The sequence below is a fragment of the Monodon monoceros genome, unplaced genomic scaffold, assembly GCF_005190385.1.
Source record: "Monodon monoceros isolate NGI ecotype Baffin Bay Population unplaced genomic scaffold, NGI_Narwhal_1 Super_Scaffold_1, whole genome shotgun sequence".
NCBI classification, from domain to species: domain Eukaryota; kingdom Metazoa; phylum Chordata; class Mammalia; order Artiodactyla; family Monodontidae; genus Monodon; species Monodon monoceros.
Genome location: NW_021703765.1, coordinates 60,674,287 through 60,698,821, shown reverse-complemented (window position 1 = coordinate 60,698,821; position 24,535 = coordinate 60,674,287). Strand labels below are relative to the sequence as shown.

Sequence of the window (24,535 nt, the reverse complement as noted above, 5' to 3'; positions counted from 1 at the left end):
CGTGTGCACTCTAGAGCACCTTACGTGATTATTTTAAATTACAGTTTGATAGTGTCCCCCTCCTGACGAATTTGGTGCGGCCCACTCCCCTTACTGCCTACACTACCCAGAAGGCACGCAGACCTTCCGGCCTCTGCTGCGGCCATCGAGGACTCGGGCGGAAGTAAGCCACACTTCCGCCCTTGAACTAGGCCGAGAGCCCATTGAAATCCTAAACTGACGCCCTTGTCTGACGTATACATGAATTTAATTTGTGGCGAGAAGGTTTCTTTTCCCTACAGGTCCCAGTTGGGGGGAGTATTCGTCTCTTCCCAAAGTAAAGATGTCCGCCGAGCGTAGGTAACGGAGTCAGAGTTGAATTGCGCAACCGCGAGTGCGTCCGGCCCGTGGATGACGCTTCTTTGGGGGCGGGCTGGACTATTCCAGCCGTAAATGGCGGAGCGCTAGTGCCCGCCCCCAGCGTGGACCGATCAGAAAGGAGGAAAGGCTGGGAACGGAGTCCCTGTTGGTTGGACCCCGGGCCAATCGGAAGAACGCTGATTTGGCGGGAGTCTTGACCGTCGCCGGGCTCGCGGGGTTTCTGCGCGAGCTAGGGTGGTGTCTCGCCGCGGTAGCCATGTTCGTGTCAGATTTCCGCAAGGAGTTCTACGAGGTGCTCCAGAGCCAGGTGAAGCCTTTTTTGGGCCCCGAGGCTTGGGGGAAGGGACGAGGGCCCGCGGCCGTGGGGTGGGAGGGGCCGGGCTTCGGGGCGCCGCGCTCAGCCCTTTCTCCCGCGACAGAGGGTCCTTCTTTTCGTGGCCTCGGACGTGGACGCTCTGTGCGCTTGCAAGATCCTTCAGGTGAGGCCCGCGGGCTGGGCGGGCGGGGGGCGCGGGGGAGGAGCGGGGCGAGGACCCCATCCCGGGCGAGAGCTCGTCCTGGGGCGGGGACTCAAGAAGGCTGCTTCCCTGGCGGGACGGCGTTGGGTGGGTTAGAGGAGAAGTAGGTAAAAGGCAGGGAGACTAGTTAGTATCTCTGTAGCAACCTGGGCACAGAATGGTTGCATTCGAGAGACCCGTAGACCTGTGGCGGCTTCTCACGTGTGGGGTTTGAAGCGGAGGAATCTGACAGCCGAGGGCACAGTGGTGTCATAAGCGATTCTGGAGATACTCGATTCTTTAGCCTGTTAGGGAAGATCGTTGGTTCGGTTTTGAATATGGTGCAAGGTTTACATGGGCTTTGGTCAGAGGCCCTTGGTTCAGGAACTACTTCTCAGAAGACATAGAAAAACCATCAGCTTTTCAGTTTCCTTTTGGTGATTTTCAGCAAAGTTGACCAGATGATTCAGTGGACATTCATGTCCCCATCACCTACTTGCTGACATAAATATTTCACTAACCTTAGGTTATCACGTGTTGTTTGTCTCTCATCTTTTTTTAAAGTGCATTTCAAGGTAGATTGCAGACATCCTAACTGCAATAGGTTTTGAAAGAAAATCTCTCTCCAGGCCTTGTTCCAGTGTGACCACGTGCAGTATACACTGGTTCCAGTTTCTGGGTGGCAAGAACTTGAAACTGCATTTCTTGAGCATAAAGAACAGGTATGAGAGATGCATTTGAGAATATTTGGCTTTTTTTTACTCAATTACAACTTCTTAACACTGAGCATTCTTTCTATGTATACAATAGGTTGCATGTATTTCTAACTACCGACTTTCTTCAGAAGAGAAAAGTGAGCTATATGTCCAGGTGACTTACTCTCAAATTGTGGAGACAAAATTGACAACAAAATAGAGATAGTGAATATGGACAGCCTCTAACTTTGAACTTGTATTGCAGATACATTTCATCGTAAGGTGCTTGGAATTTGGCAGGTTGTTTTTTATATGGCCTTGTAAAAATTACTTTAGATTAGACTACTGTTTCATATTTATCTCTCCAAGAAAACGTATCCAGGTTTCCAGCTTGAAATTCAGGAACATACCGTATCCTTTTGAAATTTAAGCAGTAGAGGCCAGGCCTCCTCCCACCTCTGCATGGAACTATAATGAGAGATGGGACATCTGAGACCCCACAGCCCCACAGGGAGAGACTGGAGTCTGGAAGAGGGTCCCTAGAGTTTCTGGCCACATCTAGGACTGTCTGGCAGAGATAAGTCCTCACCCGGTGCTCCTGTCATCATGAGAGGGACCTCTGCCAGTTCAATATTTATAAGGAAAGGGTTTTCTATAGTGATAGAATGTAATTAAAGGGTTAACTTAATATTTAGGTGCTTGTTAAGTGTGGGCTACCTAAGACTTGCTAGAAATTTAACCCTGTGCCATGCTACTTGCACAGAAAGATAATTTGTCACAGTAGAGTGACAGATCAGAAGAGACCCGGTTATGCATTTGAACTCTTGGTCCATCCACATCACCTTCTTGACCCCAAGCCTGAGACTCGGGCACACTCATCCTCTGCCTGCTCCTCGTTGAAGCCAGGACAGGCATGGAACCCACCTCACAATGTCGCGGTGGAAATGAAATGGTATATGGAGTTGTTAAAGCACTTGCACAGGCCAGCTGTGGCCGTGTTTGGAGCCCCTCACTGTCAGCGCCTCGCCATGCGTCAGGGGCTGCGTGTGTCTCAGCAGGACTCGGGCCTAGTGCTGAAGACAAACAGCCTCCCCCACGCGCTTACTCACAGGGTCCCTGTCCTTTTCTCAGTTCCACTATTTTATCCTCATAAACTGTGGTGCTAACGTGGACCTGTTGGATATCCTTCAACCCGATGAAGACACCGTATTTTTCGTGTGTGACACTCACAGGCCAGTCAATGTCGTGAACGTGTACAACGATGCCCAGGTAAGCCGGCCTTCGGGGCCCACGTCTCCCCTGAGTTCTCCTGTCTGTCTGTCTGTTCCCTTTTATGCTGCGGACAATGTGATGCCTGGTGTTCTTGACAAGGCCCATGTCCACCTCCCCTATAAGAGCTGGAGCAGCCTGAGGACAGAACCTGGTCTTGTCCATCTTTGATGAGAAACATGGCACCTAACCTTGGAGGTGCTCAGAGGGTGTGTATGGAATTCGCTTGTCCTGGAAGGTGTAGGGACCAGAACCTGCCCTGAGTCTGCACTCCAAGCTCAGGCCAGCCCAGCCTTATTGAATATTGGGGGACCTCAGAGGTACCTCCCCTATAAATGGGGCTAGGATGCACCCTGCCCATCCAGGGTGGTGTGGGGACCAGCAGGACAGTGGTGTGAGGCTGCTGTGAGCCTGCCATGGCTCTGTCACACGTGCTCTTTGACCCGTCAGCAGTGGGCATGCATCCACAGTAACAAAGCATCAGCCCTGAAACTCTCACGTGAAGGGCCTCTTAGAGACAGGAGCTTTGCTCGCTTCAAGGTCACCGATCTCCGTGTCCTCTGTCAAAGGCTGAGGTACAAGGCATTCGTTTTGTTGGCTGAGTATGTGGCCTAAGAGGAAGCTTTTTTCCAAACTTAATGACTGTAGGTAGTTTTCAAATTCCTGTAGTTTCTATGCACCGAATAGCATGCAGATTCCAGCGACTCGCTGTGGCCAATCGAGAAATAAGACTGCGAGAGAAAACGTGGATAGTTTTCCATGAATGACAGAGGAGATTGATTGCTTTTTGTTTTAATCTTAGATCAAACTGCTCATTAAACAAGATGATGACCTTGAAGTTCCCGCCTATGACGACATTTTTAGGGATGAAGAGGAGGATAAAGAACATTCGGGAAACGAAAGTGACGAGGGGTCAGAGCCTTCTGAGAAGCGCACACGGGTGGAGGAGGTGGGTTTGGGCCTCTCAACACGGTCTTGAGGAAATGACCACTCCCTGAGGTCAGGGGTCAGCCCGGAGCCTGTGGGCCCAGGCAGAGATGGGAGGCAGCAGGTGTGGGTGCCAACTCTGTGCTCTGCCATCCCGTGGCTGTGTGGCCTCAGGCAGGTTTCTGGACTTCTCTGAGCTGTAGCATCCAGCACTGGTGGCTTCTGCGAGATGTGGAATTACAGGCGGGAGGCGCTGCTCCCCCCACACAAGGGATGAGATTATTCTAGTGCTCGGTGTTGTAAGGAAGCTAATGCCCTCTGGCCCCTGGTCCTTGGTGTGCAGGCTGAGATTTGCCTCTGGAATGTTTGGGGTCCTCCCTTCATCCTTGGCCTGACCAGAGCCTTGGGAGGAGCCCTTCAGGGCCATGTTTGGGATGTTCTGGACACTGTCCATCTGTAGGATGTGTCCTGCTTCCTCACCTGCCTGCTATTTCTAGAGTCTTGGGTCATCCGATTGGGACCTCTCAGACCCACTCTGAGATTTCTTTCCTCTTGCCTGGCTCTTTATCTGTTCTATTTTCCAGCCAACTTTTGGCCTTTATCTTCTAATCTTTGATTTTTTTAGAGCTCTTTCTTTTTATTATATAGGTTCCAGGTGTACAGCATTATAATCCAACATCTGTGTACACTGCAAAGTGCTCACCACCATGAGCCTAGTTATCATCTACCACCATATGCTGGATCCTGATCCCCTTCACCCATGTCTTCCGCCCCCCCAAGCCCCCTCCCCTCTGGTAACAAATCTCTGTATCTATGAGTTTATTTTTGTTTGTTCATTTATTTTGTTTTGTTAGATTCCATGTGTGAGTGAAATAATATGGTATTTTATTTTATGTTTTATCTTTCTCCATCTCAGTTCACTTAGCATAATACTTCAAGGTCTATCTATGTTGTCACAGTGGCCGAATTCCATTTTTTTCTTTTTTTATGGCTGAGTGGTATTCTATTGTATATACACACCACATCTTCTTTATTCATTCATCTGTCGACGGACACTGAAGTTGCTTCCATGTCTTGGGTATTGTAAACAGTGCTGCAATGAACATTGGGGTACATGTATCTTTTTGAATTAGTGTTTTTGTTTTTTTCAGATATATGCCCAGGAGTGGAGTTGTTGGGTCATATGGTAGCTCTATTTTTAGTTTTTGAGGAACCTCCATACTGTTCTCCATAGTGGCTGCACCAACTTAGTTCCCAACGACAGTGTTGGAGGGTTACCTTTTCTCCACATCCTAACAACATGTGTTATTTGTGGTCTTTTTGATACTAACCATTCCGACAGCTGTGAGGTGATATCTCACTGTGGTTTTGAATTGCATTTCCCTGATGGTTAGTGCTGTTGAGCATCTTTTCGTGTGCCTGTTGGCCATCTGTATGTTTTCTTTGGAGAAATGTCTATTTAGGTCTTCTGCCCATTTTTTGATTGGATTGTTTGGTTTTTTTTGATACTGAGCTGTCTGAGCCCTCCTGATCAGCCCTGGAGTTCCACAGCCACGAGGGGAGGGGACAGGACTCCACTGTGCGTCCTGGGGAGGGTCAAAGAATTCTTGGGCCCTGGGGGTTTTGTTAGTCAACTTTACTAAGGTATAACTTCTACTCAATAAAATTCACCGGGTGTACAGTTCAATGAGATTTGACAAATGTATAAAGCCATGTGACCCCCACCACATCATAATAGAGAACAGTTCTATCATCCCCAAGAAGTTCCCTCATCAGGACCATGACTTGCCTTTTTAAATTAAACTTTGAACTTTGAGATCATTGTAGATTCACATGCAGATGTAAGAAATGAGTTGAAATCACTTACATACATTGCCCAGTTTCCCCCAGTGGTGACATATTGCAACACTATGGCACAACATCACAACCACTGAAATAGTCAAGACACAGGGCATTTCCGTCACCACAGGGACCCCTCCTGTGGCCCTTTTATAGCCACACCACTTCCCTCCTGCCCCCACCCCCTCCTTAGCTCCTGGCCACTACTATACTCTTCTTCATTTCTATAATTTTGTCCTTTCAAGAATTATATAAATGGAATCATATAGTAAATAACCTTTGGGGATTGGCTTTTTCACTCAGCATAATTCCCTGGAGGTTCAGCCAGGTCTTGGGGTGTATCAGGTTGGTTCCCTTTAGTTACTGAGTATGTTCCATGGTGTGGACCGGCCTCAGTTTAGCCAGTTACTCACTGACAGACATCTGGGCTGTCTCCAGTTTCTGGCTATTGTGAATAGAGCTGCTATAAATATTTGTGTGCAGATTTGTATGTATGAACACGAGTCTTCCTTTCCCTGGAATGAATGACCAAGCGTGCATTTGCTGGGTTGTGTGGTAGTTGTGTGTTCAGTTTTTTAAGAAGCTGCCAACCTTTCCCGGAGCGGCTGTACCATTTTACATTCCAACCAACAATCTACAAGTGACCCAGCTTCTCGCGTTACCACTAGGTAAGGAAGCTCCAGGCTCCCTGCCTGGCCTCTGACTCTACCCTGGCGAGGGTGTAGGGAGTGCACAGGTAGAAGGAGGAGGTGTTACAGATGGGAGGTGTTCATCGGGGGAGGCTGGGCTCCATGTGGCCTGCGCTGGGCTGGAGGGGGTGGTCCTGGAGTCAAGCACTTATCCTCTAAAAGTTTCCTGTCTTCCGAGGGTGTTCCTTCATGGTTCTTTGGCTTTTGTTGGGGATTTTTTTCTTCGTACCTGTTGGTGTTTCCAAGTGGCCGGCTTCTTCAGCTCCAAGTCTGGGATGTATGAACAAAAAAGAAAACCCAGGGAACTCATGCTGTGACATCCCTCAGGTCCCAGGATCCCTGGCTAGTCAGCCTTCCTTTCCACCTTTCAGAATCTTTTTTTTTTGTAATATGTGATATTGGGGTTTCTAAGTATATTTAATGAATGTATAGAGAAAAATACATGTACAGCATCTTTCCAGAAGCGAGTTTTTAAAACTGCCGTCCCCCCACCCCCTTGCCTTTGTTGTGGGAACTGAATGAGGTTGTGCCTGTGAGATCAGAATAGTCGCTGGAAACGGTGGGGTCTGGATGTAGAAGTGTGAGCTCTTTTTAATCTGGTGGGAAAGCCAGCAGGAGGCAGTGGCGGGCTCTTGGTGGATTGCTCGGTGCTGGGGTGCTGGGATGAAGGACTCGGGGTGTGGCCTGAGCAGGTGCCGGCGGGGTGGGGGGTGGGGCGGCAGCAGCCAACCACATCCACGCACCCGCAGTGCTGATGGGCCAGAGGGCCCAGCTGCCCCCTCAGCGCCTCCCTCCCCAGGAGCAGACTTCGTGCCCTGTGCCTTCTGCCAGATCAGAACCTTCTCCGGCTGTGGGGTGAGTTCCTGGCTCCTTTGCTCAACCCTTTGTTCTCTTTGTCGTGGATCAGGAGATCGCGGAGCGAACCTTGAAGAGGAGGAAGCGAAGAGAATGGGAGGCTCGGAGGTGAGGCTGCGTCCAGCAGCGGGATAGCGGGTCAGCGATGCCCCTTTCTTTTCTATTTGAGGATCACATGTTCGGTTTAGAGCCTCTGCGCCAGTGTCTGCAGGATTGAGCGGGTGGCCCTGCACTGGGGAGGAGCTCAGGGCCCCTCTGCCTCGCCCTCTGGTCCCACGAAGGCCGGGCCTGGCCTGAAGGTCTCCCAAGCACATGCCATCCATTAGCGGTGAGGGCCCTGGTCCTTTGTTTTCATAGTTTTCTAAATGTAGATACTTCTATTTACAAATTCAAGAGATGGCAATTGTGTAAAACTTTTCATAGGAAAAAAAGTATGAAAAGGAAACTAAGTTACACATACCTTCTCTTCCTGTTGCAAATTAAAAAACAGAAGTGCTTTAAAATGAAAACATTGGAGAGGTTATTCTAGCTTGAGGCAAACCGTGGAGCAGTGCTCTAGAGCTGGGAATTCCTTGCTAAACACAGTCCTTGGAGGTCTAGCAGGGTCTGAGTACCCAGCCCCCGTCCTGCTGTGCCCCCAGCCAACCCCCGTGGAAGGACAGTGTAAAACCATTTCAGGAAGTGTAAGGAAAGAAAACTGAATATAACCCACTTTCACTAATAGGAAGAGATTCTGGCTTTGGGTTGATTTTCCTGGGTTATCTGTACTTGTGCACATTTTACATAATCACACCTAATTTTGCATTTTTCCTCTTAATAGGATCATAGTTCTGATGGTTCCAAAAGCCTTTATCAACTGCCCAGTGCTCAACTGGCCGGTTCCCCTTCTTTGTGAACTGGAGGCTGGGTCCAGCATCCTCCTGTGACACATAGGCTGCACGCAGAGCCCGTCTTGTCTTGCTTGTTGCGTGAATTCCCTTCTGGGGATCATTTCCTGGGGGGGGATTCTGGGGCTGTGCCATTTCACATATTCTGCAGCCACACGAGGTTTGAGCCCGTTTACTCCCTTCCCAGCCATTGTATGTCTTCACTCCTTGAAGAGTCAATAAGTGAAAACAAACTATTTCAGTTGCGTTTCTTGGGTACCGTCCAGTTTTAGCATTTTTCCCAACATTTGTCCTCCTGTTCTGCTTCCTGTTGAAGACCCGCGTTTTGTGTCATTACAGAAGAGACATACTCTTTGACTACGAGCAGTACGAATATCATGGGACGTCGGTAAGTACAGATAGGCGGGATCATGGTCACGTTTGGACTCTAGGGGTCACTGTCCTAAAACAGGAGGAGGAATGAGCACAGGTTTTAGAGCCACGAAGGCCTGGTATGAATTCCAGCCCCACAGCTTCCTCTTTGTGATCTTGGGCAGGGGATGCAGCTTCTCTGAGCCTCTCCTCCTCAGTAAAAGGAAGAGAGCAGCCCTCACTCCAGAGGCAGTTGTTGGGACGGTTCCTTTTACCTAGAGGTACTCAAGGAACAGCAGCTATTATTTCTGTTCATGATCAAAAGTACAGAACAAGGGAGTTTCTTGGCTGTCCAGTGGTTAGGACTTGGTGCTGTCACTGCCAGGGGTCTGGGTTTGAACAAACATCCTGCATGCTGCGTGGCCAAAAAAAAAAAAGTGCAGAACAGGTCTGTTAGTCTCTGTGCAAGAAGGTAGAACTCTGGACTTACACAGGCCCACCAGCATATATGTATAGGAAGAGTTTCGTACAGAAAACCCAGTGTGTAGACTCTGGCATCACTGAGCAGAGCTCAGGGCCTTGAGGACCCCTAGAAAATAAGTTTCCAGTAAAGCATCCTGTGTTTAGCCTTAGAATTTGGCTCTGGGGCCTTGGACCCTGAGCACAGATCTCCAGAGCCCCTTTTCTGGTCAAGGCCCCGTTGCCCTTTGTGGGATCATCTCTCTGCCCTGGCAAGTGGAGGATCCTAAGCCGCAGGAGGGGTGGGTGGTGTGGGCAGGAACGGACGCCCGGCTCCTCAGATGCTGGAAATTCCCGCGGAAACCAGTCTCCTTGGCGCTGTTGAAGGAAGCCCAATGTCTCAGGGCAAACGGGATTTTTAGAGTCTTCTGTTCAGACCCTGATCCTCCCATCTCCTGCCAGGACCCAGCCCATCTGCTCACGGGAGCTGGATACTTCATCCACAGACAGCCCTGTGGGAAAGACCTTTCTCGCATGGTCCCAGGGCCCCGGGCAGCACGATCCTGACCCTGCCGTGAGCACGGCTGCCCGACCTTAAGCCTGTCTCTCTTGCAGTCGGCCATGGTGATGTTTGACCTGGCGTGGATGATGTCCAAGGACCTGAGTGACATGCTGTGGTGCGTGAGGCCCTCCTGTGAGCAGCTGCATCTTCACAGCCAGGGCGGGTCCCCACTGCCAGGGGAGTGCCGGGTGCGGCCCCTTTCTGCACACGTGCAGGCCCTGGTCGTCTTCCTGACTGGGGCCCCCGGCTGCACACAGACTCCTGGGGGGACTGGGGAGTGTCATGGGGTGCCGAGGGTCTGAGGGAGGGTCCTGGGCCTCTCCACCCTTCCCAGCTGACCCGCCCAGCCTTGCTGCCCAAATCAGTTTGAGCGTGAGGTTTGAACAAGGCTGCTGTCGCCAGGCATCTTTGCAACCCTGGCGGGGGGGTAGTTCCGGGACAGGAGTAGCCGCTGGCCTGCCTCTGAGCCTGCTGCTGGGGCTTCCGGCGGGGGTGCTTGGCCCACTGCGCTCCTGAACGCGGGTTGATTTGGGGACTAAAGGCTCAGAGTCTAACGAGGAGTGTGTGGGTCTGGCCTCTTCACCCTCAGCATTCTGCTCTAGGTCCTGGTTTTCTCCTCTGCAAGGTGACGGTCTGTGCTGAGTCAGAGCCTCAGGACGGCCGGGGCAGGGCCAGGCACTGGCCACATCAAGGCCCAGAGGTGCCCTGTCGCCCTGAGCTGGCAAGGGTGGCGTGCGGCCAGGCGAGCCAGGACACAGGCGGTGTGGGGCCTGCCGCTCTTGTCATAGGGCATCCCTGCTGGGAACCGAGAGCCCCACAGCGGTGACACCGCAATGGGAGCCTTGGAACCTCTTCACCCGCAGGGCGGGACCACTGGTCCAGCGGAGTGTCTGGGTCAGGCCACGCTGGCAGGACATGCCTGTGAGTGCTGCCCACCCATTCACGGCTCCATTCCTCTCCTTCCAGGTGGGCCATTGTTGGACTAACGGACCAGTGGGTGCAAGACAAGATCACCCAGTAAGGATGCGCTCCCCCGGGCTGTCTGAGGTCGACCGCAGCCGGGTTTGCAGTGGTGGGCTGGGGGCAGCGTCCCTGCGGCGCCCTTTGAGGATGGGCTGCCTTGGGCCTGGGTCCTTGTCAGGACTGGACCTCTGGTGCAGTCATGTGTGGCCTTGTGTGGATGCTTCATCCACCTCGGGGGCCCAGCAGGTGGAGCCTGAGATGAGCGGAGGGGCCCGGTCTCCCAGCTCTCATGTTGTCTGTTGACTCCTGTGCCCAGTGGACACAGGGCTGGGAGGAGGGGCCAGGGCCCTGAGGCCTGCCAGGGCGGGCAGGCGTGATCTCAAAGGTTGGGGGAAGGCTGGACAGGCCTGCAAGGAGGGCTGGTGTGGACCCGAATCCTTTTTGCTTTTGGTGGGTGGGCTTTGCTCTTTCTGTCTGTCCAACTCCAGGATGTAGACACCTGGGAGGGGCGGGGGAGCCGGTGCCCCTCTCATTCCTGCTGCTCTGGTGCCATCAGGTGGGAACTGTAACCCCGTCCAAGGGCCCCGTGCCTGCCTCCTGGCACAGCCTCCGGCTGCACTGGTTGCAGAGGCCCCTGTGCCCCGGTAGCTGCCCCTCCCACCCTGCCCACTGGAGGGTCCCGGGTCTCATGGCCTGGGCCTAGCCTGCTCCCCTCCTGTGTTGCTGATGGTGTCAGGTGCACAACGCTGGACACCATGCTGGCCTGGGTGGCCTCTCAAGTGGACCTGGATGGGGTCTGCCTTCTCCCGCTCTCCTCGCCAACACTTCCTGTGCTGGGCGTCTTGTCACTATGGGGTCTGTCCACTGACCGTGGCTGGCAGGTGGGCCATGGCACCCTCTGTGCCCACCCTAGGGGGCCTCAAATAAATGACACGGGGCAGCTGCTGCCCAGGAGAGATTGCACAGGGGTGGCAGATGAGGCTAGAGCCTGGCCCTCGAATGCCTGCAGAGGCAGCAGGGGTCCTGGGCCCTGGACAGGAGGGGCGGAGGGGGCCCCAGGCTGCCTGCTGTCTTCCAGGATGAAGTACGTGACCGACGTGGGCATCCTGCAGCGGCACGTGTCCCGGCACAACCACCGGCATGAGGACGAGGAACATGCGCTCTCTGTCGACTGCATGCGCATCTCCTTCGAGTACGAGTATCCTCACGGCTCAGCCCTGCGTCCCCGGGACGAGAGGCTCTGGGCAGAGGGCCCAGTGGGTGCAGCAGGAGTCCTGGACGTGGGCCCTGCCTGGCTCGTCCATGGCTTTGCCATGTTCAGGAGCATCACGTGTATCAGGGTGCATGGGTGCTGGGCGCACACAGGCAAGTGCACATGGGGCCACGGTGGTTCAGGCAGTTGAGAGGGTTCGCAGACTCCTGCCGAGCGGGCTGGGAAGCAGCAAGCAGATGCAATTAGAGAGTGACACTTCACGAGGAGGATGTGGCGCCTCGAGGGGGCGACCCGGGCCAAGGGGCCGGCCGCAGGGCTCAGGACAGGCTTGGTGAGGCCATGTCAGAGGGGAGACTCAGCTACCCTCAGGAGAGGGAGGGCTGCCTGGGCAATCCCATGGCCTTGCAAAAGTCCTGGGGTGAGCTCCACGGAGGGGCTGGAGCTATGGACGGGTGCAGGTGGAGGAGCTGGTTCCTGGTGCTTGAATGTCCCGGGGCTGCCGAATGGGGGGGATAGGCTGTGGCAGCTGTGACAGGGGTCTCGCTGCTTTGGTGGCGGGTAGAGCGATGGTAGGAGTGGGGCCAGCCTGTGCCTGCCCTGGGACAGCTGGGGACCAGTGAACATGGCTTGGACAGGTCAGGTGGGGGTGCCCACGACAAGTCTAGGAAGAGGTGCCGGGTGTGGGGCAGCCAAGCTCCGGGAGGGGGCGACCACCAGGAGCTGGGTCCTGACACGTGACATCCAGGGACCGGGGTGCGCCGGGGGTGTGGGCAGGGAGGATAGTGGCCCCAGGGCCCAACCAGCAGGAGGGACATCACAGAGGACAGAGGCCGCCGTGTGCCCAGAGACCCTTGGCGTGGGTGAGGACCATCCTCTTAGCCACACTTGTGGCCCCAGGAGTGAGGAAGAGCCTGTCAAGGAGTGGAGCGAGGATGAGGCTTTGTTGAGGGGATCCCAGCACAGGCCCAGGCAGGTGGAGCCCGCGGGGAGCAGGTGGGAGGCCAGCCTGAACTGGCGACGCCCAGTGGGGCCTCCCAAGTCCTGTGTGGCCACAGGGGCCCCCGGATAATACTGTGCGTCCACATCTCCCAAGCTGTCTGGGTCATGTTAAACTAAGATCGAAGAGCTCCAGGTCCCCGGGGGGGCTGACTGGTTATGCAGGTGGTGGTCCCAGGGCGGGGGCCTGGGTCACTATGCAGCCACAGCTCCTTGACCACGGGCCCAGCCTCCGCCTGGCGCTCTATCAGCACTGGTCCCTCCACGACAGCCTGTGTAACACGTGCTACACCGCAGCCAGATTCAAGCTCTGGTCTCTTCACGGGCAGAAGCGGCTGCAGGAGTTCCTCGCGGATGTGGGGTGAGTGAGCGCCGAGGCCTGCCCCCCACGGCCCCCCTCCCCTGGGGGAAAGCCCCCACTCCTGCTCTATCCCACATTCCTCACTCGATCCCAGAATCTGGTCTGAAGGCAAGGCCGGGGCATCAGCTGTGGCATCACGCCTCCTGTGACCGGTGCTCCTCCTTCCCAGTCTCCCCCTGAAACAGGTGAAGCAGAAGTTTCAGTCCATGGACGTCTCCTTGAAGGAGAATTTGCGGGAGATGATTGAAGAGTCTGCCAATAAATTTGGGTAAACACATGTTTCTCTGGATTAAGCTTTGTCAAGGTTTCAGCTTTAATCACATTCTAAAAATAATGCAGAAAACAAGAACACATAGATGATTGTGACCTGACTAGCCTTCCCTGAAGTTTTTAGTTCTCTTTGTGTTAAAATTAGGACTTAAGGTGCCTGAAAAGTGTAGAATCCTTACATCCTGGGGCCGAGGTGCAGACCTTTGAGGTCAACCTGGACTGTCCATCACTGGACCCTGGAAGGGCCCACTGGGGCCAGGTTCAGGCGAGCTCTGCCCAACTGGGTCTTCTGACGCTGCTGGAGGGACACGGGCCTGACTGCTCCTGGCGCCCTGGGGCGCAGGCAGGAGAGGACCACACCCACATCCCCGTACCCACCCCCCGACATACACGCACACAGCTAGCTCCTGCCCTGCCCTGACGGGCTGACAGCTTTGTACCGGGTGCTCAGCACCCTGGTTGAAGGCTGGTGTGTCGGCCTCCTGACTCCGTCCATTCTCTGACTGGAATGGCTAGCTGCAAGCATCATTGGGGGCTGGGGAGGGAGCATTAGTGGTGGCCTGGCCTGTGTGAGAGCTCACCCCAACTCGAGGACACTCCGGCCACGCGCAGAACGACAGCCGTGTCACTTCCTCCCGTTGCAGCATGAAGGACATGCGCATCCAGACTTTCAGCATCCATTTTGGCTTCAAGCATAAGTTCCTGGCCAGTGATGTGGCCTTTGCCACCATGTCGCTAATGGAGAGCCCCGAGAAAGACAGCTCTGGGACGGATAACTTCATCCAGGCTCTGGACAGTCTCTCCAGGTAGTGGGCGTGGCCGTGGGCCCCCATCCCCACCGGCCACTCGGCCCTCAGCCCCACACTGCCAGGGAGGCAGGTCACAGGGCCCCGAGGCATGGGGGTGACTGTGTCTTTGCAGGAATCCAGATCACCGTCCACCTGAGCTGGGGGCGCACGAGACACGTGCCCGTCTTCAGTATGTGTCATGTTCTTTGGAATCCTTTTCTTCTTTCTTTTTGATTTAAAATTTTTTCTTCTTTCTCACCTCCCATACCCCTTCAGGCATTATTGTTTATTCATTCCTGTGTTTCTTCTAGTTTAGTTTTCATTTCTCAATTATTTTTCTTTTACTTCTAATTTTTTCTTATCTCACTTCCTGAGATGTACTATTTTTTTTAATGTCTTTCAGCTTGTTTTGAAATAGAATATTACAATTTTGGTCTTTTGGGGGGTGTGTCTTTCTAGTTAACCTTCATTGTTGAGAGGGAGACTATCCTCCTTGTTCTTTTTCCTGATGATAACTGAGAGGATTTGATCGTTGCTCATTTTTTTGTGAGTTTAGTCTTCCTGACTTTTTCGGGGGAGGTATGGTTCACACAGCTTTTCCAGCTTCAGAGTGTTAGAAATGGAGGCGCCTGCTTTCTGGGGTTTCCTGGTCCATTCCCAAGCACACTTTTTTAAACAGATTTGCTGAGCTATTATTCACATACTCTATGGCTCACCCATTGTAAGTGTACAATTTAATGGCTTTTAGTATATTCACAAGGTTGTGCAAACATCACCACTATCTAATTTTACGACATTTTTATTGCTCCAAAAAGAAACCCTGCTCCCCTCAGCCATCGCCTCCCAAATCTCCCATCTCCCCCAGCTCCTGGCAATCAATAACCTACTTTCTGTATACATAGATTTGCTATTCTGGACATTTCATATCCATGGACTCAGACATTAAGTGATCCTTTACGGCCTGGCCTCTTCTGCTTAGAATAATGTCCTCAAGTTTTATCCGTGTTGTAGCATGTGTCAGAATTTCCTTTCTTTTTATTGCAAATAATATTCTATCATAGGGATAGACCATATTTTATTTATCCATCTTCAGTTGATGGACATTTGGGTAGTTTCCACCTTTTAACGGTGATGAAAAATGATGTTGTGAACACACGTGTGAGTTTTTGTGTGGACATGTTTTCCTCTCTCTTGGGTATATACCTGCGAGTGGAATTGCCTGCTCATGTGGTGATTCTGTGTGTCACCTTTTGTATAACTGCTGGACTGTTTTCCAAAACGTGATTTCACCATTGTACATCCCCACCTGCAGTGTATGAGAGTTTGAATTTCTCCATATCCTCACCAACACGTGTCACTGTCTGACTTTTTGATCGCAGCCATCCTAGGGGTATGACGTGGTCTCACTGTGGCCTTGATTTGCATTTCCCTAATGGTTAATGATGTTGAGCAGTTTTTCATGTGCTTATTGGTCATTTGCATATCCTGTTTAGAGAAATGTATGTCCTTTGTCTCTTTAAATTGGGTTGTCTTTTTTTTTTTTTTTTTTTTTTTTTTTTGCGGTACGCGGGCCTCTCACTGTTGTGGCCTCTCCCATTGCGGAACACAGGCTCCGGACGCACAGGCTCAGCGGCTATGGCTCACGGGCCTAGCTGCTCGGCGGCATGCGGGATCTTCCTGGACCGGGGCACGAACCCGTGTCCCCTGCATCAGCAGGCGGACTCTCAACCACTGCGCCACCTGGGAAGCCCAAATTGGGTTGTCTTTTAATGATTGAGTTGTAGGAACTGTTTGGATATTCTAAATATGTCTCTCAACAGATACATGATGTGCTAGTATTTTCTCCCATCCTGTGGGTTGTCTTTTTACTTTCTTGATGTTCTTTGAAGCACATTTTTAATTTTGATGATGTTTGGGTTATCTGTTTTTTCTTTTGTTTCTTTTGTTGTTGGTGTCATAGCTAAGAAACCATTATCTAATTCAAGGTCACAAAGATTTACACCTCTGTTTTCTGTAAGAGTTTTATAGTTTTAGCCTTTATATTAGGTGTATGATTCACTTGAGGTTAATTTTTGTATCTGATGTGAGGAAGGGATCAGCTTAATTATTTTGCATATGGGCATCTGACTGTTCTAGCACCATTTGTTGAAAAGACTTCTTCTACCATTGAATTAATTTGGCACCCATGTTGAAAATCAGTTGACCATACATGTGGGAATTTATTTCTGGATTCTCACTTCTCTCCCACTGATCCATGTGTCTAACCTTATGCCAGTACCACACTGCTTTGATTACTGTAGTTTTGTAGCAGGTTTCGGCTATGCTGTGTTCCTTGAATTTTCACATGAATTTTAGGATTAGTTTATTAATATCTGCAAAGAAGTCAGATTGCATTGAATCTATAGGTCAATTTGGGGAGTGTTGCCATATTAACAATATTAAGTCTTCTAATCCATGAACATGGATGTTTTTCCATAGACTTAGATCCTCTTTAATTTCTTTCAGCAGTGTTTTATAGTTCAGAAAATAAACCGTACACTTTTTATTAGATTTATTTCTAAATATTTTATTCTTCTTGATGCTATTGTAAATCAACTTACTAATTTTATTTTTGGTTTGCTCATTGCTACTGCATAGAACTACAATCAATTTTTGTATACTGATCTTGTCCTGCAAACTTGCAGAACTTGTTTATTAGTTCTGACAGTTTTTTAGTGGATTCTTCAGGATTTTCTATATATAGGATCATGTCACCTGCAGACGAAGATGGTTTTACTTCTTCTTTCCCAATCTAACTGCCTTTTATTTCATTTTCTTACTAATTGCCTGGCTAGAACCTCCATGACAATCCCAGCGTGTTTGATCAGTGCCTTTGCCTTCCTTTTCTGAATTGTCCTTCTCTTGCCCAGTTTCAGTTCCACTTGTAGCCGTCTCTCCTCAGCAAGGGGCCCAGAGTGGAAAGGAGCTCTGGCTGGTACGGGGAGCTAGCCTGCTCCAGCCCCCTGGTGATTGCCATGGCCCTCACACTCACCTTCTCTTGCGTGGCGCAAAAATCTTAAGTTTTGGCCACTGTCCCCAGTTGCCTGGAGTTTCACCTTTCTTAGGTCTCTGCTTCTCTGCTCCCTCCCACACTTCTGGTAGCCAGTTGAAGGTCCCTTCCCACCTGCCTATATTTTGGGGTCTGTGGTGTTCCGCATTCTTTGTGTTGTAAATGTGGGTCCTAGGTCTTTGGTTTTGTAATGTAGTTGCTCTGTTTTTACCTAGAAATATGGAGAAATCAAAAAACTATACTGCCGACTGTTTCCGCCTCCTCTCAGAATTGATGGGCCAGTCTTAGCCATTGTCTGCTGACTTCCTGCTGTGACAAAAGAGCATTCATCCCATTTCTGTGCGCCTTCCCCTCCTGTTGGTACAGTTGTGCCACTATTTTTAGCTCCTTTGTAACCTTAACATACTTCGGTCTTGTTCTTTCACCAGCATCTCTTTTCTCCCTAGTTGGTAAGAAAAGGGTGTTGGCATCCTTCGTTTTCTCCTCCCCCATACCTCCCAGGATGTGAAAATACTTTCGCATGTTCAAGGTTAACAATAGTGGGGTAGAGGACAGAATGTGAGTCGTCTCATGTTTGGTTGTAGGTTGATTCTCAAAGATGAAGATCAATAAATAGTGTTACTTGGTTGCTCTAATAAAATATTCCAGAGTCACTAATGTGCAGTGATCCCATTCCTTTCTGGCTCAGCTCTTTGTTTTCCTGGGAGCTCTTCATTGCCTCCTTTATCATATCCGGTTTTCCCAGCTCTCATTCCCTGAGCCCCTTCTGTCCAGGAGAGCCTGGGGCTCTGTTCTCAGCTCCAGCTCCCTAGTCCTGCCACCCGCCGCCACCACTGGCGGCCCAGACTGTGCCGCTGGGGTGGACCCAGCACATCTTGGGATCCTCATCTGTTTTTTTTACTCCCCCATTTTGCTAGAACATAATTCTTAAGCAACTTTTAAAGAAAGGGCACATGTGAGGTAAACATTCTGAGCTCTTGCACATCTGACAGTATCTTCTGCCCTCATCTGATTGCTGGTTTAGCTCGTGCAGAATTCAGGGTTGCTGCCTGTCTCCCAGCAGCCAGTGGTGTTGATGAGAAGTCTGAGCCATTTTGGTTTTTGTTTCTCTGTAAATGCACCCTCACCCCCACCAGAAGCTTTCGGAATCTTATTTGATTCTCAGTGTTCCAGAATGTCTAGTGATGTGTGGGGTGGATCTTGTTTCATGAATTAGACTGAGGTTTTGGGTGAGCCCTTTTAGTCTGAGGAAATGCTTTCATACTCTGCCTTTACTGTTCCCCCCACACATATGTCTGTTTCTTAATCTTTCTAGACTTCCTGGAATGATTCTCTGTCTCTGATTTTTGCCTTATATTTTCCATGTGTTTGTCTTATCTGTGGTAAGGAAGGTTTTCTTGACTTGGAGTGAATTTTTTATTTGTTGCAACCATTTTACTTTCCACAAATACTTCCTGGTTTCTGATCATTTTTCATAGCATCCTGTTCCTGGTTTACGAATGTATTGCCCAAATCTCTCTGAAGATACTAACTAGACTTCATTTTAAGCTTTCTTTTGGTCTCCAAATTATGTTTCCACTAGGGCTGGTTTTTCAGGCCACAGGCATTTCTCAAATGTCTGGTGGTCCTCCACATTCAAGGGGTTGGGGGGGGTGGGGAAGGCTGTGGAAGCCTGGCAAGCCTGCTGGCTGGAAGGCATCACTTCATCTTGGTGGGTGGGAAGCCCATGTGACACTTTGGGACCCTTACCTCCTGGGTGCAGAGGCTTTGCTCGAAGACCTGACTTCTCCATAGAGGGCTCATTTTAATGTGTTCAGAATAGAACCCTCCTTTGTGTGGGGGAAGGGTAAAAATCCATCTGTCTGGTGGCGGGATCCCTAGTGCCCCCCAAGCCTCTCCAGTCAGAGCCCTGCAGCACCTTCTAGGAGGCACCTCTGCTGGCTTCCAGTCTCTGGTCTTCTGATGCCAGCAGGAACCCACCCCCCTGCACCTCTCCTGTCCATCGCTGTGGGCTTAGACACTTTTTATTCCTTCGTCTCACTGGAAAGGGAGCTGGGGAGGGAGGGAAGTGAACTGTTGGCTCCACAGCCCCTCTGACCCAGAAACCAGGTGTCCAGTCTGCGGCCAGTGATGGAGCCATGCGCCTGCCATGTTTCAGGGGGAACCTGGACAAGCTGTATCGCGGCCTGGAGCTCGCCAAGCAGCAGCTGCGCGCCACACAGCAGACCATCGCCAGCTGCCTCTGCACCAACCTCATCATTTCCCAGGGGCCCTTCCTCTACTGCTCCCTCATGGAGGTCAGCTCCCCACAGACACGTCCCCAGCCCCGCCTGCTGGCCGCCCCCTGACCACCTACCCCCACTCCCTGCAGGGCACGCCAGACGTTGTGCTGTTCTCCAGGCCAGCTGCCCTGAGCCTGCTCAGCAAGCACCTGCTGAAGTCCTTCGTGTGCTCGGTGAGGGTGGAAACACAGCAGCCGGGGGTTGGGGGGCAGTGGCTGGTGCCAGACACTGGCCTTGGGGTGCGGGGGCTGTTCACCTGCCGGAGGCTGGCAGGTGCCTCCCTTTTCCTGAGCTGTGTTCCTCCGCTGAGCCCTGAACCCTCCACTTCCCACCAGCCCTCATGCCATCACTCACCACCCAGGTCACTTGGACAAGTGGCGGGGCGGGGTGGGGCCTCACAGAGCATGCAGGGCTGGGGCTCATGTTCAGCGGAGGCGGGGGCGGGGCAGGGGCGGGGGGGTGGCTGGGGAGGGCCTCCTGGAGGAGGTGACAACTGTGTTAGGACCTAAAGGAGGTGAGGGAGGGAACAGCCAGGGGCACAGGAGGCTGGGGGCAAGCTGCGTGGGGACTTGAGTGTCTCTGGGAAGAGGGAGTCCCTGGAGGCTTTTGGGGAGCGAGGGACTGGGGCTCCTGGGCACTGTGACCGAGGTGCACTTCCCTCCGCAGACGAAAAACCGGCGCTGCAAGCTACTGCCCTTGGTGATGGCCGCCCCCCTGAGCGCGGAGCAGGGCACTGTAACCATGGTGGGCATCCCCCCAGAGACCGACAGCTCCGACAGAAAGAAGTGAGTCCTGGGGCCCGGAGCTATGGGGGGTCGGCCTCAATGCCAGGCCAGGGATGGCCTTTTCCACCATGAAGCAGGGTGGTAGGGCTTACACACGTGGGCTGCAGGGTGGGACAGCATCAAGCATGCACTGAGCGGGGTCAGAGTGCAGGGAGGTGCAGCAGGCAGGCAAGCCTGAGGGTGGCAGGGCAGTTGGGGCCTCATGCTGAAAGCCCAGGACAGACACCAGTGCACAGGGCTCACCGGTGGGGGCACGTCTCTGGGCTCCAGGTAACCTGGGTTCCTCCCTGTGAGTAGCCTGAGGCCTCTTGGGAGCTCCCACCCCAGCATGGGGTGGGGGGTGCAGGTGTGTGGACATCCAGCTTCCAGGCAAGGGCATCCAGCTCCCTGAGGAGGGCTGGCCGGGGTCAGACGCACCCAGGATGGGCGGCGAGGTGCGTGGCCCTGCGGCCGTGGCGAAACCCTCAGCCCTCCCTGGGCCTGAACCCTCCTCTGAGGAGCAAACAGTTTGCACTGAAAATCTGGATCAGGTCTGGGTCTTACCCTGGGTCTGGATCGGTCCCAGCTCTGCCACTGTGAGCTTTGACCACCTTCTGCGTCTGCAAAGGTCATTGAGCCGTGAGTGGGGAGACAATGGTCTCTGAGACAAGTGCTTCCCTGCTGCCGGGCTGCCTTCCAAAGCTCCCTCGAGGGTCTCAGATCCAAAGTTACATGGGTGGGAGCCGGCCAGGGTTCCCGAGGCAGCACCGCAGCCGCCTGTGTCCTCACTCGGGCTGCCAGTCTGTGCATGGCTGGGCCGGTTGGCGGTGAGCTCAGTGGCCGCACACAGTCTCCTGTGAGGGCGGCCGTGGAGGCTGGGAGCACTCGCCCTCCTCTGCCCGCCTTCTGCCCTCTGCTCTCCACAACAGGCACTGGAGCCCCTTCCCCACACTCCTGCTGTCTCCACCAAACCTCCCTCGAGGCAGCTCCATCCAGGCTGCTCCCCGAGGAGCTTCTGTTCCCCCACCGCCCTGCGGGCCCCTCATCCCTGGTCCCACCTGCTGTGTGTGTCTAGGACCCCATCCCCACACGGCTCCACGGAACCTCTGCCTCTCACCTGCCCCAGCTGCCAGCACGGTGCCTGGGGGGGCACCAGGGGACACGCCCACCTGAGGGCTGAGAAGGGCTCACATGGGAGCAGTAGTGAGAGGCAGTGGCCGTCCAGAGAGTGGGCTGAGGCCTCGGGGCTGTGGCCAGTGAGGAGTCTGGTGTGTCCCTGGCGGGGAGGGTCCACTGCAGGGACAGCCCCCAATGCACCTCAGTGTGTCCCCAGCTTTTTTGGCCGGGCGTTTGAGAAGGCGGCGGAGGGCACCAACTCCCGGACACTGCACAACCATTTCGATCTCTCAGGTAAGAGTCTGCCGCACTGAGGCCCTTTCAAGGTCAGTGCTGGCCTTGGAACCAGGGAAGTGCCGGGGGTGCCCTGCCAGCAGTCCTCTGGCCTCGGGCCCTGCACCCCATCTGGGCCCTGACAGGCATACCTGGCTCTGGCCTTAGGATCCAGCCCCTGAGATCACTTTACCAAGGAGCTTGGGGGTCTGGCTACCACTATGCCCTAACGTTGCCGCATGGTGGCTTTGGGGGGCCACACCTGTAGGCCACCGGATGCCAGTGTGGAACATGGCATGTTTGGCCATATTTACTTTCTGGTCTTCAGATGTGTGGCAATTTACCCCTGTGTTAGTGAGCCCCAGCTGCTGTAATAAAGCACCACAGAGTGGGGGGTTGAAATAACAGAAATGCATTTCTCACTGTTCTGGAGGCTGGAAGGTCAAGTGTCAGCAGGGCTGGTTCCTCCCAAGGCCTCTCCCCTAGGCATGTAGATGCCGTCGTCTCCCTATGTCTCCACGTGGTCGACCCTCTGTTTGTCTGTGTCCTGATGTCTTCCTATAAGGTTACCAGTCAGACCGAATCAGGTCGCACCCTAGTGACCTCATGTGACTTGATCACCTCTGTAAAAGCCCACTGCCAGGTACACTCACGTTCTGAGGTGCCGGGGTTAGGCTGTCACCATAGCAAGGTGGGCACCTTCAGCCCATAGCGCCCACCTCTCAGAAAGGACCTCTCACATCACCACTGATGCCTTAACGAGGACCAGTCTCTGAGTCCGAGACCCGCCTTCACCCCATTGCCTCTGGAGTCTAGAGCTGGCATCTTCCTGCCGGGCCCACTCAGGCTGTGGCTCCGTGGTGGGGGGTCCCCTCCAGCAGCAGCCCCCCACTTCCTGTTTCATGCCTGAGACTGCAGACAGGCAGTGCTGGCCAGCCTGCAGGATGCCCCGGCTTCCCACATGGGGAAGACTAGAGGGCCGGGAGCTGCTGGGCTTCCCCCAGGGGTGGGCGGCTTGCAGGGGGTGTGGAGGAAGTCGAGGCCTGAGGTACCCACAGCTTGCAGGGCCAGGCTGGCTGGTTTTGTCCTGTCTGATGAGGCCCCGTGCTTGTCTGAGGCTGATGGCCCCGAGAGATGGGTCAATTTGCACCATGTCCCCTTCTACAGAAGGGACACCAAAGCTGAGAGACTGGCCAGAACAGGATGGAAGGCCGCCTCCTGCCTGACCGCTCGGGTAGGAGGGAGGCCTCTCTGCCAGGACTGTGGTGTTCAGAGTGTCACCGCTGGTCCCCTGGCTGCCCCGAGGGTCCTGCCCACAGACCACAGCCGCAGCTGCACCGACAGGGCAGCCAGCGAGGCCAGTTAAATAAGCCTCATGATCCAGAGCACCCCAGGCCACCAGGGAGCCAAGTGCGCCTTTGGAATGTGGTAGGGGGTTGTTGCCACTAGGGCGCCGGGCAGCGGGAGTCAACTTGGTACTTGGTGGCCTCCCCCAGCTCTGTCCCTGCTCCTCCCGTCCCAGTGATGTTTTCCTTTCATTACTTCAGTGATTGAGCTGAAAGCCGAGGACCGCAGCAAGTTCCTGGACGCACTCGTGTCCCTCCTGTCCTAGGGTGAGTCATGGGGGAGGGGTGCTGGTGGGTTCCCGTGGCCCTGCCACAAAGCCCGGCTTCTACCTGGGTTTGAGGCTGGAGATGGGGTCCAGCGCCTGTTCCCAGGGACGCCTGTCCCCAGGCTGGTGGCAGGACCACAATGGGCCACTTTGAGGGATCTAATTTCATTAAGCTCCTGGGATCCCTTCAGAAGGAGCTGTGTTTACCCTCCTCTTATCACAAGGCGCCGGGTGTGGCTGGGAACGGGGGCTGCCCTTGCCCCAGCGTCAGGCCCAGGGCTGGAGCCCACAGGGTGTCTATCTGGGCTCTCATGTGCTGGACTTCTGAGAAGGCCAAGCTGGTAGCAGCCGCTCAGTGGGGAATTATAAATCATGGGCCCTGTGTGAGCCTGGACGCCTGCGGCTGTCACTGTGACAGTGCAGCACAACGCTCCCGCCAGCACTGTCCCCTGTGCCTCACACACCATCTCTTTCTCAAGGGCCCTCGGGAAATGGGCCGGGGACCTGCTCTGTCTAGTGACCCCTTCTCAGCCCAGGCCCCCAACAGCGGATGCCCTGCCCGGCATCTCCCTGAGCCCCGGCTGGAGTCGCGGCTGTGTCACACGGGCCCCGTCCAGGCTCCGGTGTGGGGGGTCCCTCCTGCCGGCCCAGGGTCCTTCCTCCATCCCCCGTCCCTGGTGAGCTGGGAGTGTGAGAGCCCTGGTGGGCTCTGCTGAGAATGGCCTAGGAGCCTCAGGGACCTCCCCCAGCCCCTCTCTCGGGGGGCACAGGGCTCTGGGGGCAGATTGGGTCTTATGTGACGTCTGTGGGGAGCCTCACCAGGCTGCCCCCGTGTCCTCATCTGAACTGGGGCTGACACTCCTTGAGTCTCAAGGGCTGGGCCTCAGCAAGGGCCTTTGTGGGGGGGGAGGGTTAAATCAAAGGTTACAAATGGGGGTCTCAGGCAGTGGGGCTGGCATCTGAGGCAGACCCCTCCCTGCAGCCTGCTTGGTGATGATCCCAGGGCCATGTGCGAGCTGCCACCAAGACGGCACCAGGTGAGCCGGCCTGGGAGGGTGAGGGGCAGCATGCTGGGGGCAGTGCCAAGGCTGGACAATCTGCCAGGCAGGGTCTGTAAGGGGAGGAGGTGCCAGGAGCCGTGTGGCCTAAGGTACTCAAGCAGACAGGACGGCGGGTGCTACCCCCCACCTGTCAGTGGTGGGGCTGCTCAGAAGCAGCCGCTCAGCACAGCAGTGGGAAGGCCTGGGCACAGTTTGTTTGATTTGGGGAACCATCAGAATTGTTTGAAATTTATTTTTTCTTTTCTCTTTTCCAGAGTTTGATTTCCTCAGAAGTGACCTCCTTCTCCTTATTTATGTTAACTGGCTTTTATTTAGATTGTAAGTTATGGACATAGTTTTAGATGCAGGGACAGTGTTTTTAATGGAATAAAATGATTATTTTAGGTTTGGTGCCCCA

At 53.6% G+C, this 24,535-nt stretch overlaps 1 protein-coding gene across 2 annotated transcripts; it reads left to right on the top strand.

Moving 5' to 3' along the window:
- The first annotated feature begins 607 nt into the window (after positions 1-607).
- Positions 608-24,535, top strand: CDC45 (cell division cycle 45). 2 transcript variants are annotated; one of them, XM_029234173.1, is made up of 20 exons: positions 608-667; positions 780-839; positions 1,487-1,579; positions 2,684-2,821; positions 3,624-3,770; positions 7,184-7,239; positions 8,358-8,406; positions 9,444-9,505; positions 10,357-10,407; positions 11,432-11,551; positions 12,792-12,923; positions 13,093-13,191; positions 13,838-13,999; positions 19,189-19,327; positions 19,402-19,485; positions 19,979-20,097; positions 21,410-21,486; positions 23,013-23,078; positions 24,060-24,114; positions 24,393-24,535. In XM_029234173.1, the coding sequence occupies exons 1-18, from the start codon at positions 617-619 to the stop codon at positions 23,075-23,077; spliced, it is 1,704 nt and encodes a 567-aa protein (XP_029090006.1). In that variant the 5' UTR covers positions 608-616; the 3' UTR covers position 23,078; positions 24,060-24,114; positions 24,393-24,535. The 2 variants fall into 2 exon arrangements, with proteins under 2 accessions (XP_029090006.1, XP_029090000.1); XM_029234167.1 differs by lacking the exons at positions 608-667; positions 780-839; positions 1,487-1,579; ... (1 more) ...; positions 3,624-3,770; positions 7,184-7,239 and adding an exon at positions 14,115-14,171 and having other exon boundaries at positions 8,162-8,406; positions 10,357-11,551.